The sequence below is a fragment of the Pleurodeles waltl genome, chromosome 10 (genome assembly GCF_031143425.1).
Source record: "Pleurodeles waltl isolate 20211129_DDA chromosome 10, aPleWal1.hap1.20221129, whole genome shotgun sequence".
NCBI lineage: Eukaryota > Metazoa > Chordata > Amphibia > Caudata > Salamandridae > Pleurodeles > Pleurodeles waltl.
In genome coordinates this window covers 123,496,813-123,515,231 of record NC_090449.1, presented here as the reverse complement: position 1 = coordinate 123,515,231, position 18,419 = coordinate 123,496,813, and the positions used below count along the sequence as shown (strand labels likewise).

At 40.2% G+C, this 18,419-nt stretch overlaps 1 protein-coding gene across 3 annotated transcripts in view; it reads right to left on the bottom strand.

Annotated features, from left to right (window-relative positions):
• The window catches only part of BRAT1 (BRCA1 associated ATM activator 1), a 172,207-nt gene that overhangs the window by 101,792 nt on the left and 51,996 nt on the right, over positions 1-18,419 (bottom strand). For all 3 annotated transcript variants that reach the window (XM_069209953.1, XM_069209955.1, XM_069209954.1), the window contains exons 3-7: positions 17,882-18,036; positions 14,867-15,011; positions 8,873-9,245; positions 5,657-5,776; positions 2,161-2,252 (exon numbers count right to left, since the gene is read on the bottom strand). In XM_069209953.1, coding sequence (XP_069066054.1) covers positions 2,161-2,252; positions 5,657-5,776; positions 8,873-9,245; positions 14,867-15,011; positions 17,882-18,036 — 885 coding nt within the window. The remainder of the gene's footprint in view (positions 1-2,160; positions 2,253-5,656; positions 5,777-8,872; positions 9,246-14,866; positions 15,012-17,881; positions 18,037-18,419) is intronic.

Genomic DNA, 18,419 nt, shown 5'->3' with positions numbered 1-18,419 from the left:
TATGTCCTTTTTTCATCTTTGCCAAAAAGAGTTTGGCTTCTCTCTCCTTCAGAGCCTTTGGATTCATGCTCTGGCACGATACACACTCCTCGACGTCATGCTCGGAGCTTAAACACCAAAGGCAATCATCATGAGGGTCGGTAACCGACATGCGACCCCCGCACTCTCGACAAGGCTTAAACCCCGACTTCCTAGGAGGAGACATTGTAACAAGAAACAAGATTGTAACCAGAAACAAGATAAAACACCTTCAACATTAGCGAGAGCTAGGAGAAAACCGTTAGCGTCGAAGGCACGGAAAAAGGGAACTGCCTTCAGCACACCGGCAAGGACCTCTTATTGGCACGGTGACGTCAGACGGAGTTGTGTGGAGCCGTGCAATTGTGACGTCCTTGTCGGCGTGGAGAGCTGGGAAGAAGATTTTCCGTCGGATGCTGGTGCATGGGAGAATTAATAAGGTGAGGAATCCACAGATAGTTGTATCCATCAGAAAGGGTTCCGAGGAGGATAGCTGGGCTGAAGCACCTCTATCAAGACATTAGTCTTGACCTCATCCATGGCCAGCTGACCTTCAGACCACTAACATGAAAGAGACCTGTATCCCCATAGCCACTGTGGGAGGAGCCAATGGAAATCTCCAGCAATGGCAGTTCACGACGCATGACAGGATCTTCGCGCTACAGCAAAGACCGCCTTGGACATCCTGTCTGTTTTTCATGCTACAGTGATGAGTATCTCTCCCTGCGGCCTCCTCCACCACGAATGGAACTCTTCGAACTGGACTTTAGAAGGTAACTTTTTCAGCTGGACTAACCTGATACCTGTACCCGGCCCGTGCTCAATTGTGGTCAACCTGAACTTGGGACTTTCACCCTGTCTCACATGACCAGGTAACCATGAGTGGTGCTTTGTGCTTTTGGTATATACGTACCTGAGATCGTTACAACTGCATATCTTTGGTTTCACTGACTGGATTTTTGTTTTTTGGTGTCAAATACATTTTACCCTATTTTTCTAAATTGGTGTGGGATTTTTCTTGTGTTCAGTTTTCACTTTATTACTGTTTCAGTGCTGCATAAATACTTTACACATTGCCTCCAAGGTAAGACAGGCTGCGTTGTGACAGAGGATTAAGCCAGGGTAATTTACTGTCTTTTGAGGTTCACACTGACGAGAATTGTGGCTGTTGCCTGAGTGGGGTTTCCCACTCTCAACCAACAGCCTAATTTATCACAGACATTATATAGCGGTGCATGCTTGTACAGTCCATCCCTTTAATACATCCTTGATTCTGGAACAGCAAGGAAACAAAACATACTCTATCCCTAGTATGACAGAGGGTTTCTGGAAGAAAAGGTGGTTGGACCCAATGTACTGAACAGGAGGTGAGGATACACGGGCTGCCTGTATCCTCGTGCCATTATAGGGTCAAGTATCTCCACCCATAATACTCGATGCTGCTAGCATGGCTACAAGTTTGAAACAGCAGCAGTCTAGAGCTATGCATGTGCCTTCTATATCAGTGCCTCAGGTGATGAGCCAGAGGGGGGCCCTTAGGAAAATACCACAGCCAACTTTTAGGTGATTTTTCCAGTCATTTAAAAAATCTTCTAATCTTTCTGCCAGTCACCATTTTAGAATCGGGCCCATGATGATGTGATGTTCAGTAGTTTTATCTAGAACTACTTGTATTACATAGTCCCATGCCAATTGTCCTAACCTGGCCCACTATGCACCTGCTCCTCAATCACTGCTCCTCCATAGTGCCAGGACATCACTTCTGTTTGCTACACTTTAACCATTATCTATTTCAACCCTTACACATCCCCATGCAACCGTGACTCATCAGAACGATGGCTGTAACATGCTTTCTTCATTGTTGAACACACTTCCAGCAAACCAGGAGCTAAATATTAATCGGTTTGATCTCAACCTTTCCCCTCCCCTCCAAGACCTGACCAAAACCCCAAATATTCTGGGCTAGAGACTGAAACCTACAGGAATTCTCATTTCTATCTTTTATATAATTTGAGATCTTCAGTTAGTAGAAGTAAATGCCTTTTTAGATACAATCAGAAATCTCTACATTCCAATATTTCATACAATCATCAATAGCTGTGGTGCTGTTGTATTGTTCCGACACATCCAGCCTGTACATACCTTTGAATTCCAAGTCTACTGTGCTTGCTTTAAGAACACAGTCCAAAGGCTGCAGCAGGACACTCAGGGACTGCACATGAATTACCTTTGGACTTGGAAAAAAATAAAATAGTAACTACAATTTATGTTTGTTATTCAGCCTAAATGATCAGCTGATCTGTATTGTTTATAATAATAATATCATAGTATGTAGTGATATAAAACATTACAAATCATAGAACGTTCACAATCATGGACTATTCAGTACAAACGCAGGTTTGAAATTAAGTATATCTAAAAAATACCTCACATTCACATTTCTGAAGCCGAAACCACCAGTATATACCAACATGTCTGAAGCATGGGAACCAGCTGCTGGTAAGGACGCATGCGTTACCCTACTTTTTATTTTTTAACTGTCTTGAAATAATATATCATACTCAACACTGCCGTAACTTCACCACTAAAAAATACGCTGCTAAATGTAGGGAACCTGGAAATAATATAGGTGAACAGGATCACAGGATTCCTCCTTCCAGTGATGAACTTCAGGAGGACTGTACTAGCCAAACTATGTGCTTGTGATCTTTCCTATAATCCTCCATTAAACCCAGAACACCATGTATTGTAAATAATAAAGGCATGCAGGCCATCTTTCCCACCACCTACATAACCATCCAGCTTGTAGCAAGGTGTGGCCTGTGCACATGTTGTGACGCATTTTCTCTTGGTCACGAGGAAGTTGGTTGTTAAGCAGCAGTATAAATGGAAAGTACTGTCATTTACCACAGGTATTGCTGGGTCTTGGCTACTATTATGCTTCAGCTGGCCAAAAACGTTACTCCCTTTAATTCACTTGACTCTAAAGGGCAGACTAATCAGACACAGTATGGCAAAAAGATAACCCACAGGTCAATGTCCAGCCAACAATCTAACTATTAAAAATAAACAAGTATTTATTTGCTAAAATAACAAACAACCAAAAAACAAACGAATTGGCAGTAGCACCTTCTAGGGTGAAGATGCAACAGCAAATAGCAATTGCATCACAGCGTGATACAATTAGACCTATCATCCTTTGGCAGCTGGCCGTGAAATACAAGGACTTTTTTGTAGTGCCTTTGCAGGCCTGCATGCATAGGGGACGAGTCAGTGAGTTTGAGCCCATGCAGCTGAGAATCTGATACCAACTAATAATATTTTAGAAATTTTAAGTGAACTATTTTAAATATTTTAGCTGAACAGGAATTCCCCAACAGAATGCTGGTTCAAGAGTGCCAAAGAACTGTCTAGAGTCGAAGTTCAATCATCCAGTTAAATGCACTACTATGCTATGGTATTAGCAAGACCAAGAGAATATTGAAACTTATAGCACAGAAGCAGAATTAAATTTAATACAGACCCGGATATATATTGTTTTACATCTCCTGTAAGTTCCATATGTCAAAATATAGAAACCACAGCAAACGTGAAAAATAAAATGGTAATAAAATGATTTTATCATCATTTTGTTTTAAAAGCTCCCTTTCCAAGCTGTGTGTCTGAGGGCAGAGCCATTGATGCGGATTGGCAGCCAGGAAGGAGTGGTGCCCACTCCAGTTTAGAGTGTGTATGTCGGTTTGGCTGCCTGTCCGGTAATGGTGAGCCCGACAAGTGCACTTTTAACCTTGTCAACTCAAGCTGCGTTAAGACAGCCAGCTGGAGCACCTTTTTCAATCTGACCCACTGACAGGCACTGTAAGAAACTCACTCTGCCTCAACTTCAGAGTTCTCAGTTCTGGTTGGTTGTAAACAGTGTTTGTAACCAGCTGCGATTGACAGCTTTGTTGTTGACCCTAAAGGCATTTTAGGCTTTCTCACAGTGGGTCAAAATACACTCGCCCAACCAATTTTAATTTTCACCAGCTGCTACTAGCCGCACCCAAGGAAAATGCAAGATGATTACTGCTATGTTTGCTGATTCACCGTTCACTGGGGTACAGACAAGGACATCTCCTATGGACCAAGATGCAACTGTAGGTCTGCTTGCTGGGATGCATTTGTTCTCAGTAGCAATATGAGATGTTTCTGAAAGGCAGGGACTGTTTTACTTGCTGACCATGCATTCACATAACTGAGAAAGCATACATGTATTTTAAACAAAGCTGTCACTGAATAGATGGACAGGCATCTGCACTACCTCTAAAGGAATTGAGTTTATGTTGTCTGGAAGGTCGGCAGACACAGAACGATAAGTACATCAGGCCACAGGCAACATTCTGCAGCTGTGTCTATATTAACAACAGCATGAAGCTTCCATAATTCAATGACCTCTAACATGAGACACATACATATACATTCCGTCGATGGCCATCTACTTTATACATTTGTTTACATTTGTCTGGTTTCCAACAGTGTTTTCGACAGCAATATTGTGATTCTTCTGCTTTGGTATGAAGACAGTTCAAATAATTTTTCATACACTTTTCTTCATCCTTTAATTGAGTCACTCCTTTGGATTTCCCAAACTAGATCAGATCATCATGGTTTGTAGATGCTACACTATTTGAGATGAGATGTCCGCTATATCGGTTTAAAGCAATTCTGTGGAGACTTTCATTTATCTTTCATTCAACATGCTGCATGTAGTTTTTGAAGCCCAGTGTGACAGTAGTCATACTGCATATAGTTGTTCCACTAACTGAAATGAGAGCTTTGTCATACCATAGCTACATAATCCTGATACTTCTGAGTTAACTCCCTCAGGTTTCATTCAATATGCAGTGTAGTGTTTTTCAAATAGAGTGTAACAGTGCTACTATACTATACACCTTGGTTTTATCAGTATACTTCCCTGAAAGAAGAGAACATTCTAAGCCAGTGAGCCATTTGCCCACAAGAAAGCTGCTCCCTAGATAACCAGACCACTTCTCTACCTGTAAGAAAAGTTCTACATTCATCAGCAGCTATCGCTCAAGCAGCCGGGGAACTGGATGATTCAGAAATGGTCTAATGTAGCAAGACCCTAGCAGGCCACTCACTCTAAAGTCACAAATGAGCATACCAGGTGCCCAGTTCTCAGTCTCCCTGGCATGTGTGCAGAAGACCACTGATAGCTGGCTATCCCCATCCAAAGTTGCCCGAGGATAAATTAAGCTCTGGAGACCAGTAATTTAGCTGAGGTAGTGAGAATTAAGAACATTCTGTAAAGATCACAGAAAAGGTTTACCTTGGTTTTATGGCTAACCCAGAATCTACAGCATTAGTTTGCCTCCTACCAAAACAGATGACTCAAGCTTAGTTAGCTGACATATCAGCTATTTATTGCAATTCAGTATAATAAAACAGCTTGAATGACAAGACTACAGGACCATAGCCTCCCACAATAATCTATAAATTTGTTCCCAGGCCGAGAATTGACAGATCTTTTACATATCCAAGCTTTAAAGTGCTACGGTAAATTTATCGCCTTCAGTGTTTTTCTTTTTATCGTTGGGCTCATGCAGCTGAAAACATACTACTGCAATAAAATAGTTACCAGTTATGTAGCTTGAGCACTCCCAAAGCCAATGGAGCAGTTTGTAGGGGGCTAAAATTCTGCATGGCATTCGTCAATAAAGTCCAAAGTGGGCTTGCAGGATTACTGAAGACAGGTGATCTGTGGAGAAAAGCACATAGAAGAGCTTAAGGATGCATGTTTTCAACAGTTAAATAAGGACAAGGTTCATTAGTAAATTAATGCATAATGTGCATCCTTAAGAAGATGTGGACTTTAGAATATTTGCCACTGAAACACTCAAAGTTACCATCCGAATGTAGAGTCACTTTATCATTAACCCACAGTTAAGAGCTCTTTTAGACCCGAACACAAGAAACAGGCAAGTTACGAGGTCGAACCACTTGGACAGCATGGCTACCAGTGGGGCCTTACACTGGCTTCTGTTATTTCAACCATGGAGATATTGTAATAGCAATAGCTAAGGAAGTCATGCTGGCTTTTAGTCTCCTTATTACACAAGGATTTATAGGCACATGAACAGATTGATATGGCCAAAATGACTGATCTTTACCTTTAAACAATTACTCTTTCTCTGCCAAATCGGCCTTCACCTACAGCAAATGCATCTTTGAGTAGTTTATGAAATGCCCTGGGACTGAACAAACGATACAACCAAACTCCCATTGCCTACTTTGGATTAATGCAAAAACAACAGATGATGGACGGAATGTAGAGCAAATCAGACATTCAACCCCAGTCACAGATCTGGGTTTAATCCATCAGTTTTTTTGCTTGCCATGCCATTCCAGTTTGGACCCAGCCATATGCAAATCAGTCTTGACCCTGTTCCCCATGGGAACAGTCCAGCCCGAACTGCCAGGCCAGGTCTTCCCTGGACCAGAAACAAGCATCTTGGGACCGGTTTCAGGGTATCACCCTTCATCAGCCAGGCTAGCTTGAATCTGGTGGCATAGCAAGCACGGGACCCACGTCTGGGCATACCCTTCCCATTTGGGGCGACAAATGCAAAAACAACAGATGATGGACGGAATGTAGAGCAAATCAGTGCTCACTATGCCACTGGATTCAAGCTAGCCTGGCTGATGAAGGGTGAAACCCTGAAACCGGTCCCAGGATGCTTGTTTCCGGTCCAGGGAGGACCTGGCCTGGCAGTTCGGGCTGTACTGTTCCCATGAGGAACGGGATCAAGACTGATTTGCATTTGGCTGGGTCTAAACTGGGGTGGCATCGTGAGCAAAAGAACAATGGATTAAACCCAGATCTGTGACTGGGGGTGAATGTTTGATTGGTTCCGCATTCCGTCCATCATTTGTGTTTTGCCTTGCTTTTGCTGCCATAGGTGCGCCGGGTATGCCCAGACGTGGGTCCCGTGCTCACTATGCCACTGGATTCAAGCTAGCCTGGCTGATGAAGGGTGAAACCCTGAAACCGGTCCCAGGATGATTGTTATTTGTTACTTTGTATTAATGGGCATGAGTGACCAATGCAAAAAGCACATCTCTCCACATTACTGAAACCAAAACAATGTGCCATCAGTCAAAATACTTAAGGAAGGAACACTACCATAGGGTTCACAATCCATGCATGTGTTAGGTCAACAAACACACATCAAAAGAGGATATTCAAAACAATCCTAAAACACGTCTATATTTAGATGCGGAAGTCTGAGCCAGCTCAGAAACAAAATTAGGATTAATGGCACATGATTGCTGGGAAAACGATACTTGTGAACTGTAGAGATACTCCATAAATTAGATATTTAAAACAATAAACTATCATTTGATCTCAGATTTACCGGTTTTCTTAGTGCTCTCAATATAGCTAAGTCTTGGCCACAACTAATCATCATATCCCACAGCTTTGTGAGCTTTTCCTCTCATTAAAGAATTTCCAGTATGAATGATATATTTCACTCTATTAAAATAAGTCCCTTGAGGGTAGTCAAATGGGCCATAGGAGAATTGAGTGATGCTCTGATACAGTATTGCAGGTAACTATGCACCCACCAGTGGTCCTACTTAAGGGTTGGAGTGGCATAACAGTACGTTATCCCACTTGAGAATCAGCAGGAGTCACCTGCAGCCTTCCATTGACAAAGGACGGAAACCCATCACTCTAGAGGGGACCTCCTTGGGAGATGCCAGTGACGGAAACCCATCACTCTAGAGGAGACCTCCTTGGGAGATGCCAGTGAGGAAGAGACCCAGGAGGGAAAAAGTAGACTAAGGGGGTACAACCATAACCACACTCAAATACTTAAAGACCTCAGGAACTGTGGTGAAAAAGGATGTAGAAAACACCTGTGGCAGCCTAGCGGGAATCTGCTTTCTGCTACACATTTGGAAATGATGGGAAGCATGCTGAGCAGCAGAAGCAAGATTGGGATCATGATTTGCCTAGAGCACTGTTGTTGTACCAGAAATGGGATCCCAATATGCCAGCCAGAATTGTTTATTAGGCTTCCAAATCATAGGCAAAGCCACAATAGTACAATACAGTCCCATTGAAAAAACAAAAGGTAATCCTAAAGTGGCACAAATGATCCAGGCCCCTTCCAGTAAAGGGGGTGGGAATCCTCTTGATAGCCAAGCACAGCTGGGAAAACGAGGGAGAACATTTCTGACCAGCAAAAAGGAAAGTTATGGCACCATAATAGTAAATTTAAGCTTATTGGAAGGTGGCACACTGATGGCCAAAGAAGGTGGTGATGTTATCTAAACACATGACATGGAGAATGGGCTGAGAGGAAACACATATACGGTGCGAATATGCGCACACTGGCCTGATAGGAGGCAACAAGACGTTCCATTAACATCTAAATATTGAATTTCAATAATGGATGACACATCCCCGTCCCCACATTGTCTAGTAAAATACAAGTTTAAAATCGGAGTTAGGTATTTTTACCAACCAATATAAATAAACATAACCAGTCAGTCATTCTGGGCATCTGAAGTATTTCGTCTTGATGTATTTTTCTGATGGTCAAACATTCATTATATAAATATATTTTATTTTTATTTAACATTTTTAGACAGCACACCAGCACCCAAAGGTACTAAGGCACCTTCCAAGGAACTGAAGCATTGCACTGAACAGTGAAACAATAGGTACTTAGAAAGATTGTATAGTCTAACCGAAAAAAAATAACAGGTGATATTACTAAATAATGGCAATTGGCCAACCTTGGTATTGCCGGCGCACCATTCCTTGAAATATCATGAGTGCCCTTACCTTGCCATACTTAGGAGAAGATCTACCAATGCAGATTCAGCATATACAGGTTTTTCCTCCAGAAGAGACCTTAAGGGCTCTGCTATTAGTAACCAAAACAGTTCAGTACACATTTCATGGCAGCTTCGAAACACTGCAGTCCAGGATTTCAATGACTGTGTAACCAGAGATGGAGACTTGGAACAAAGCGACTTCTCTAGGTATGAAAGAATAACTTTAGCACATTCTGGCCAATTACAATACTCCACTGCTGTGGGCTGCTGTATGTTTAATTGAATTGATGAGATCAAAACGTGAACAAGAAGCTGATTGGCAGCAGACGCCACAAACAAGCTGGGATCTCCTTGCAAGGTAAAGATTATCTCCACGGCTCCTAAAAAAGTAAAATAGCTCACTTAATACATGTTCTGTTTACTGATCATTAATAAGCAAGACTAAATTACAAGTGAAAGCTTTCAATTTTACGATGCATTGCTCATTTTCTTACTCTAAGTCAGAAAGATCGGAAATCTGAAAAGGTCTCTTCACCATTAATTTATGATAACTTGTAGCCTAAAGATTCATGTGGTTGTGTATTGGATTACACATAATTGAAAAATGTGTCACATTAAATTTCACATCAGTATTTCATGGTAATTGTGAAAGAGGCAGGATCTGACCTTATGGGAGACGGAACATTGTCTACAATACATAAAGAAGGGGGAAAACTAAATAAGCATGTCATTCTTTTACAACTATAGATTTTTCCATACTTTCCCTTCCCAATGGATTCGGTGTCATGACATACTGCTGAGAATATACCTGAAAGAAGTAGGTTGCAAAAATGAGGCAAAGAAAGGTGCTAGATGCAATTTGAATAATAAGATGCTTTCAGAAATTGCATCACAAGATTTCTGGAATTCCCTCAAGAAAGTGTGCTGAACTTCACTGTTTTGTTATGTATTTGGGGAGGGTGCCCGAACCACTACAAAAGACACTGGTTGTCTGGCACAGCAAAGATGTATTCAGAATATTTCCTAAGTGCATCTTATGAATCTTAGAATATATAGACAATTGATGTACAAATTGACCTGTAAAAGTCACAATTTCTTAAAACTGTTCTTCGTGGGAGAATGCCCAGCATACTGATGGAAGAAGACAGACTCACCTGCTTTGATCTTTTGCAGGTCCAATTGGAGGCAGTTATTTAAGCCCTACAACTTTCAAAGTTGACCACCCATGAGTGTATAACTAAAGAGCAAAGAAAAAGAAGACAAAGGCCCTCGTCTATAGGAGGTTATAAGTGGCTGGAGAAATGAGGGTAGTGGAAATTGGAAATGGAAAGGGGGAGATCTGTAGAGGTGAGGGATAGGATAGAAAGAGAGACGGAGATAGGAGAATGAAATCATACATGTGAACATAAACCTAACCCTAAAGAAAAATCCCCAACACTGCCTCCCTCATCCTTCTCAATTTCTACTTTAAAGGCAACTGGAAACACTAGGGGTCTCAAGAAAGCCAGCCTGTTGAGCTCACGGCTAAGATTACATTAATGAACACAAACAGTTTCTAGTTCTTATCTGTAAATATAAGCATTAAGTTATAAGTTTGAGCATGACACTTGTAGTCTGAAAAAAATAATTGGGTGTGATGATTCTCTACCTTGGAGTTAGAGTTACTTTAGTTTAGCATTTATGGGTAGAGTGTATCTTTATGATAAGGGGGTGCATGAGTAAAGGTGTATATTGTAACGTAAGTAAAAGGGCGGAGTAGTATATGCACTTACCCTGCAAGCTGTAGAGTATATCTTCATAACGGGGTGCATGAGGAATGGTATATATTATAAGGTAAATCAGAGGGTGGGGTAGTATAATTACTTACCCTGCGGACTGTGGGAAACCTTACTAGACTTAAAATGATCCACTGTTTATTCATTTTCAGTCTCTGGTGTAATTAATCTTTTTTCATAGTTTTCAGCAGAGAGGAGGTCCACTGAGAAGAAGAATAAGACTTGAGGTGTTAATCCTCTAGAAGTTTGTTAGTACTCAACAATTTAGTATCAAGGGTTAGTTTTTGGTTAGGTGTGGGGTCGGGTCATGGAAAAGTTGTTATTAAAAGGCTAGATTTTGTGAGGTCATAGGCCTAGTATCTGTACATTAGACTGTCAACATTTGCTCAGATTTCAGATTAGAGGCCCATTTACGTCTGTTGATGATCTTTAATATAGGCGCCATGAGTTATTTTCATTTTGGATGGTCCAACAAAAGAGTATGTGATATTTATTGAATTTAGGTTTGACTTGTAAGATAGAAAACTTTTCCTATGGTTAATCGTTGCTTTTGCATAATCTTTGATCACTTTCTGTTTACTGTCTTGATTATCCTTGTACAATTCAGCGTGGTCTCCGAGTGTTGAAAACAAAGAAGTCTGAAAATCATAGGACTGGGTTGTCTGGAATGTAATAGTGGTCTTGTGGGGACTCTATATGCCCTTCCGATCTTTAAGTCTTCCTCAAAAACTGATACCCAGGATTCCCGGTAACCATAATTCAAGGAATAGGACACAAGCATTGGAGCCTTTTTCAGAATGTTTCTGGCAAACCATATATTCTCAGGTTGCCCCTCCTGTTTGTGTCTTCAAGTTAATTTACTTGACAGTGAGTTGCTGGTTTTCTCAAATGTGTCTTCTGCTCTGCTGGTCTGCGATTCGCCTTCTTTTACCCTAGTCGACAGAGCTTTCATGTAATTTTTCAATCTGGTCATATCCACTTTTAGGATATATGTGCTGTTTTTGGTGCTTTCAGTTAACTTAAATAGCGAGTTCAGATGTTGTATGAGTAGCTCCATATTACATGAAGACATCAGAGTACATAAAAATATTGAGGTCTATGGCTACATGGGCATCTTAAAACAGCATCAAGCAGCGGCTTCTTGGGGAGTGATGGAAGGGAGGGGACAGAGCAAGAATCATACAAAAATCACCTTCATCGAAATTCCTTTTTTCTTCTGCTGGTTCTATTGGCTCTGGTATTTGCAGGGGCTGACCTCTGGAGGATCTGATCCTTGCCAGGGTGGTCATGCAAGTGTGAGCTCTTCTGCTAAGGGGCCCACCAATGGTACAGCTTACAAGAGTACAAGACAGCATGAGCAATGTAGAATCATGTCCATATGTTCTAAAGTATTACAGGAAAGTTACAAAAGCAACCTGCTACATCAGAACTCTGTGGCATCCCATTCTGTATGGACCCGCTAACTTGGATGGGCTATGCTTCTGTATTTCCACCCTTTGTGCAAATACCTTTACTAGTTTCACAGATCATAAACATACGTTTTTATAGACTGAATCCATAAACTCCAGAGAACTGCAAGATCTACTACTAACACTGAAAACCTTTTGAAGGATTGAGAACCATTCTGATGTCAAAAACTATCTTCAGGACATTCACCAAGTGTAATGAACCTCTTTAGGAATTAATTATTGATGCCCTGGATGTCTCCCAACTTTGAGATGCTACTTCTACGTCAAAATCAATTACCTCCTTGAGGTATCAGAGAGGATGCCAGAAGGACTAGGGTAGAAGCAATTGCCTCCATGGCACCTTTCCTGCTCTGGCCCTCATCTATGGTGTAGACAGAGCCTGTAGTCTGGTTACAGGAAACATATGCAACCATTGCTTGGTGTCCATCACAGCAACAACCATTAACATTTGTTCATCATTTTCTTGCTACCTATGGAGAAATCCACCTTTTTTCACAGAGTACAAATTAGCAAAGAGAGATCAAACAGTAGTGTAACAGTTACATTCTCACACTGCCCCATTTTACACACATTGTTAACAATAAAAGAGGTTATCCACTAGTATATCATGATGGGAAAATGGAGCAAAATCCAAGAGCTATGTAACAAAAACATGTAAGCGTTAAACGGCATAAAATGCCTGAAGTAACAGAATAGATGATTTCAAATGAAATTCTACTAACTAAGAACTGAAGGGCAGAGTCTTGTGCTCATGAATAATTCTCACAGGATTGGATACAAAGGATCTGTGCCCAGCTGTCACTGTGTTGCATTCGGAATTGAGAAGAACCTTTGGTTCCCTTAATATAACAGCTCAGTGTTCCCTTTAAGAGATAAGCTCTATGCTTATAGGAACAGTCCCTTTGCACTTTTTATTTTTTAAAACAGAAAATAAAAAGGGCGTTAGAAAACTAAGGTGCTCTATACATTAATGCATTTTATTGCCTAGTACGTTTTCTTTCTGACCTGTACATTTAATTTTGTAAAAACATACAAATAACATTTCAACTACAAATATGGAAGAGAGCTGTCAAACGAGAAGCATTAAGAAACACCATGCTTTGGACAATGGACAAGTGTGTTTGGTTTTCCCATGGGTTCTCCTGTCATCCACATCACTGACAAAGGGTTATAGCCTGTCCCTCCTTCTGAGAAGAATATTTTTTCTTTTATCTTTTTAGAGGTTTACTTAGTTATTAGGCTTTTTAAAATGCTTCGATAAGCTCAGTTGAACTTTCTGAGCACCAGGTGAGCTATGCTTCAAGTACTTTTATATCTAAATATTATTGAAATGTTAATATATTACATAGTTTGACTGGCCTATTAGTAAACCTATTAATTCATGGGAGGCTGGTGACTGTGAATGGCAATTAGTACCACAGTGAGAAAATTAGCTGTGAGGGGTACCCAACATGCCACCAATTCTGACTCGGCACCAACCTGCCTCCTAACCCAACTCTGCAAGATTAGATGTTTATGCTCCTTCTGACTTTAGTTTTACTTCAAAAAATATACACTTTCATCAGTTGTCCCTCAGAGGTCTTTCCTGTCAAAAATCATGTTAAATTTCCATGTTCAGAGTTTAGCTAGCATTGTCCATTCACTTGGCTTACAGTTCACACAAATGACACACAAACAACCCGACTGGATAAAGATAGAGATTCATCAGCATCTTGTTTTTGAGAATGCACACTGGCAGTCAAACAAATGAGTAAGAGCTTCCTTTTCATATGGAAGCGGTCTTATTGGTCACTAGCACTGAGAACCTCTAGGATATCACAGTCTGGACTAATGCGTTAGGGCATGCTCTCTTTCTGGGTAACTCAGTGATGAATCTTGGATTAAAATTAGATGAAAAGCTGAAGTTATAACTTTAAATTAATTTGGCTCTCTTGTCTCCTTGTTTTAACTAAGACAGCCTTTCAACCGTTGGGATTTCCATGTCATAATCACAAACACTTTCTTCAACTCAACTTGATTGTGAGAACACCTTTTATTTGCTCTTACAGTCCATTATGGTGAAGAAACTCCAAAATGCAGCTGTCGGACTGGTGCATGGGCTGAGGAAAAAATCACCTTGTATTCTAGCTCTAGAACAAACTTCACTGTCTCGCACCTAACAGCTGATTCATTTGAAATCTCCTTGCAGTTCTGATTTGTATTTTACTAAACCTGACATGACTTCTTTCAGGAAAAAAAGAATACCGTATTTCCTATGTCAGCCTCTTTGATCTGAAAAGTGTTGTTACCAGGTTTAGATAAAATGGTAAGGAAGAGTTGAATTCTCAGTGCTGGCCCATACTTTCTGTAATGCACTTCCCTTCCCACTCGAACAACTTTTGTCTTTTAGGATAGTAATTAAAACTCTGCAGCTTTAATTATGCTGAAAAAAATACCTTGCACAGCTCACATTGCACTAGAAGTGTCAAGGTATTATCTAACGAGGTGGCATGCTGTTTTCTTGAGCAGATACAATGTAGCTGTCCATAGAAAATGTATATGAATCATGATTTGCACAGCCTTTTCACTTGTGCGTGAAAATTCCAATAACTGATGACACTCATTCACGACAAAATTGCAACAAGGAGTTCAGGGTGCTTGCCATAAACTTCTAGGCTAATAAAGAATCAAGAGCCACAGGGAATTGGGGATGTGGGCTCCAAAAAACAGTAGCAGTCCGAACCCTAAGATCTCAAAAAGGAAAAGCATAATACTCACCAATGTCACATAGGAACTTTAAAGCTTGTGTGTGCTGTACCAGACTATGAACACCTCGAATCCACCCACTACGCACAGTTGCATCTTCCCATGAATCACTTGTCAAAAGCGTTGCACCAAAAAGATTTAACAAAACTCCCCTTTCCTATTGTAAAGGAAACATTAAAAATAAAGTCAGTCAATACAAGTAAAACAGGACACCCACATCTAACAACTTATTGCCCAGGAGGATATAAGATGGAGGGCATTGGATTACCTTGGGTATGAACATATCACTCAGCACTACAAATGGTGGTGGAGAATGAGTCGGTATTCCAATCACCGCAGGAATCTTCACTTAAGGTACAAAGGCATACACTAAGTGACAGAAGCTACAGGGAAGGCTTGTATGTTGGAAAGGTTGTGGCTTGGCTTCTTCAAAACACCTGAACATTAGTGAGAGTTTGGCAGCATGTAACCACTAAGCAAGGTTAGAAACACAAACAAACAAATGCTCCTCATGGTGGTGGCGCAATAGCCTGAAAGGCCTTGTACTTTCTACAAATGAGAGATGATGAGTATGTCCATGTTGAGCAATGCCTCGAGACCAAGACTTCTGTCTTTTGATCAACAATGCACAAATTAAGACGTAACAGATAAACAAGTCTTTAGACTGCTTATGGTTTAGAAATGAATTAATGTGCCATGAAGTAGCCACTGATCAGATCCCAGACTGCTCTATGACTAAGACCAGGCACTGACAGAAGCTTTGTAAAGGTGAGCAACTGCCTCATTGTCGAAGTCACTAATTAACAATGGCCAGGTGAACCTGACTATTTGAAGTAGCGCTGGCAGAGGGGCCTGGGCTCACTGCAAAATGACTGCTAATACCTGGTGGTGGTGGTGGTGGTGGCAATCAGGGATGGGTTTAGACTGAGCCATACGGAATGTATTTCACAGAGTCTACTCTTCTTAGTTCTAGCTGAGATTAGAAGGTTGGCCACAGACCTTTGTGCCTTGGAATGCTGGCAGGTGGGTAACTTTTTACACGTAATATGGTCATGTACGAAGCTCAGGCATTTCTGGGAATGTGTTGGGAGATTTCCTGAAGAGGGTTTTTAGAACCAATGAATACAAAACTGATGCTATTAAAAATATTGTCTAATGAAACTGAACACAATTGTGTATTTGTTTTTGTTAAGGACCGATAGTAGCCCAAAGTGACATTGATAGGTTCTAGGATAGAGCTGCTATTGCTGAACAAGTTGGCTGGAGCATTGCTGTGGAAAAGGAGTGTAGGAGTAAGAAGACAACAATTTTTTTTTAATTTAGTTTTTTTTTTTTTTTTTTTTTTTTTTTAAACGAGACCCCCAAGAAATTCTGGTCTGATTTATCCATTTCAAAACACAGTACACATATGTAAAAGGCTATACATATGATTCAATTTCCTGAGATCTAGAGTGATTCCTCCACGCGGGAAAGCTTCTGTATCACTTGATAAAAAGGAATACGAAGACACAAGGAATGAGGCTAATGGGATATGCAGCCTTTGAACTGCTGACAGTTAATTAGCCACTTATTATGCCTATTTCTGCTTGGTTGTATATGATAAAGCAATAAAAGTAGTTTTAAATATTATTTATATCCTTCTATTAAAATTACAATAACGGAAACGTTTCATTATACATACTGTAATGGTTCAGCCCCGGAATAATATTTGGCACAAATTCAAGCACACAGTGAATATAATCCAATATTCTTCAAGACCCAAAAGTAGCAAATGGGTGTGTCCCACGTTTGTTATTCATGCAGCTAAAATTCAAACTGATGCCACCCAATATTTCACTTCCAGTACACAAACTGAATATGATACAAAATGGTTATGCTACTTCCCTCACATTCCATTTTGCAAGCAGCATTTAAGCAGTGCTCTGTCACTCGAGGTGTCAAGATGTTTCTATAATAAAAGAACAATTACAGGGAATAGCCGAAGAAGGAGCTTCCAAATTTCAAATAAAGTATTATTGGATACACAGTGATATTTTAAAAAGACAAATATGGATTGTACAATCAGTTGTTAAATAGCCAGAAAGGTTAATACAACTGTTCAAACAATTTTGGGAAGTACCTTTATATTACTTACCAATGCATGTATGGATTTGTCTAGATGAATCACTTTTGTAGGCATTTACCTGTAAATCCAATGTTCGTTATAAAAGGCAAGCCACATTTTAGATTTTCAGAAAATGTTGTTATGTTACATACTTCTCAGCGCTAGCTCCATTTGTTAACCACAACTCTCGGCCTTAAAGTCCAGGCATTTGACAATATCGTCCGGCGTTTCATTACTTATAGTTGTTTACCGATCACACGGTGATGCTGGCTGTTTCTTCATTCCTGAATGGTGCCCTGTATTGGAACTAAATCATGACCTCTTAATCTGCCCTGATGTCCTTCCAACTTATGGGCCGGTTGGACCTTATGTTATATAAATGTTCTATCCTTTTTATCTTGAGTAGTACCAGATGTAATTTATTTGACTGTAGTGTTTATTGTGTTTTTATAATGGATGTGGTTTTATACACTGTTTTTATCTTTTATGATTATATTTTATAATCCAATAAAAGATTTATTCAATCAGTTATTCTTATTTTTATTATGCATGTAACTAACTGTATTTCACTATGTAAAAGTAATGTAACCCATGTTTCAGGAGAAATCTGCATATGTGTTAAGCAAATATATAGGTCAGAATTTCAGATACTAGGCACACTTATGCATTTTACCCATCTGGACCAAACAGACTCCAGGTTCACTCCTGATTCATTTGGAACATATCAGTATTTTTGTGCATGTATTCATGCAAAGCTGACGGATGGTGTCTATTCTTGAAAATTCTGTAATTTTAGCAGCTTGCCATTACAAGCATCACTTAATCTGTAATACATTTTTCTAACACTTTAAAACTGATGTCACCCAATACTGGAAGGTTTGATTAACAGAGGTAGTGGTGTAAAGTTAAAGTAATGTACATACTAAAAAGTGTTGAAATCCCTTGTCAGAGGCTGCAAACATTCCCATCAATCGAAGAGTGAAGGAGAGAAGATTGGGGTCGGGGTCCTCCAGCTTCTGCACCTGAACAATGAACTCAGTCAGGCAAGGATTTTCAACCAACATCTGGTCACCAGTTCCTAGGGGATCACAGAGACAAATAATGAGCTTCTATAAAATCAAAGTCTTTATACTTCAACAGATACAGTGGTTTCATTCAGCTTATCATTGTTTTCATCCGAGAAAAGGGGAATGTGTTCTAGACCTGAACAGAGTTGTGGGTTTCACATTCCTTTGTCCATTTAGGGCAGTATAACAAAAGTTTCTATATGCAGTCTACCCCAGTATCCCTTAATTAATATCTATCTTCTTGATACAATATTGAAGAAGGGGATGCATATTGGTTTTAATGGCAGGCATGCTATATTAATACTTATAAAGGCGATATACCAAAGTTAAACTGAACAAAAAGGACTCATGCTTCAAATCCCCATATGGAATACTTAACAAAAGACCAAAGCAA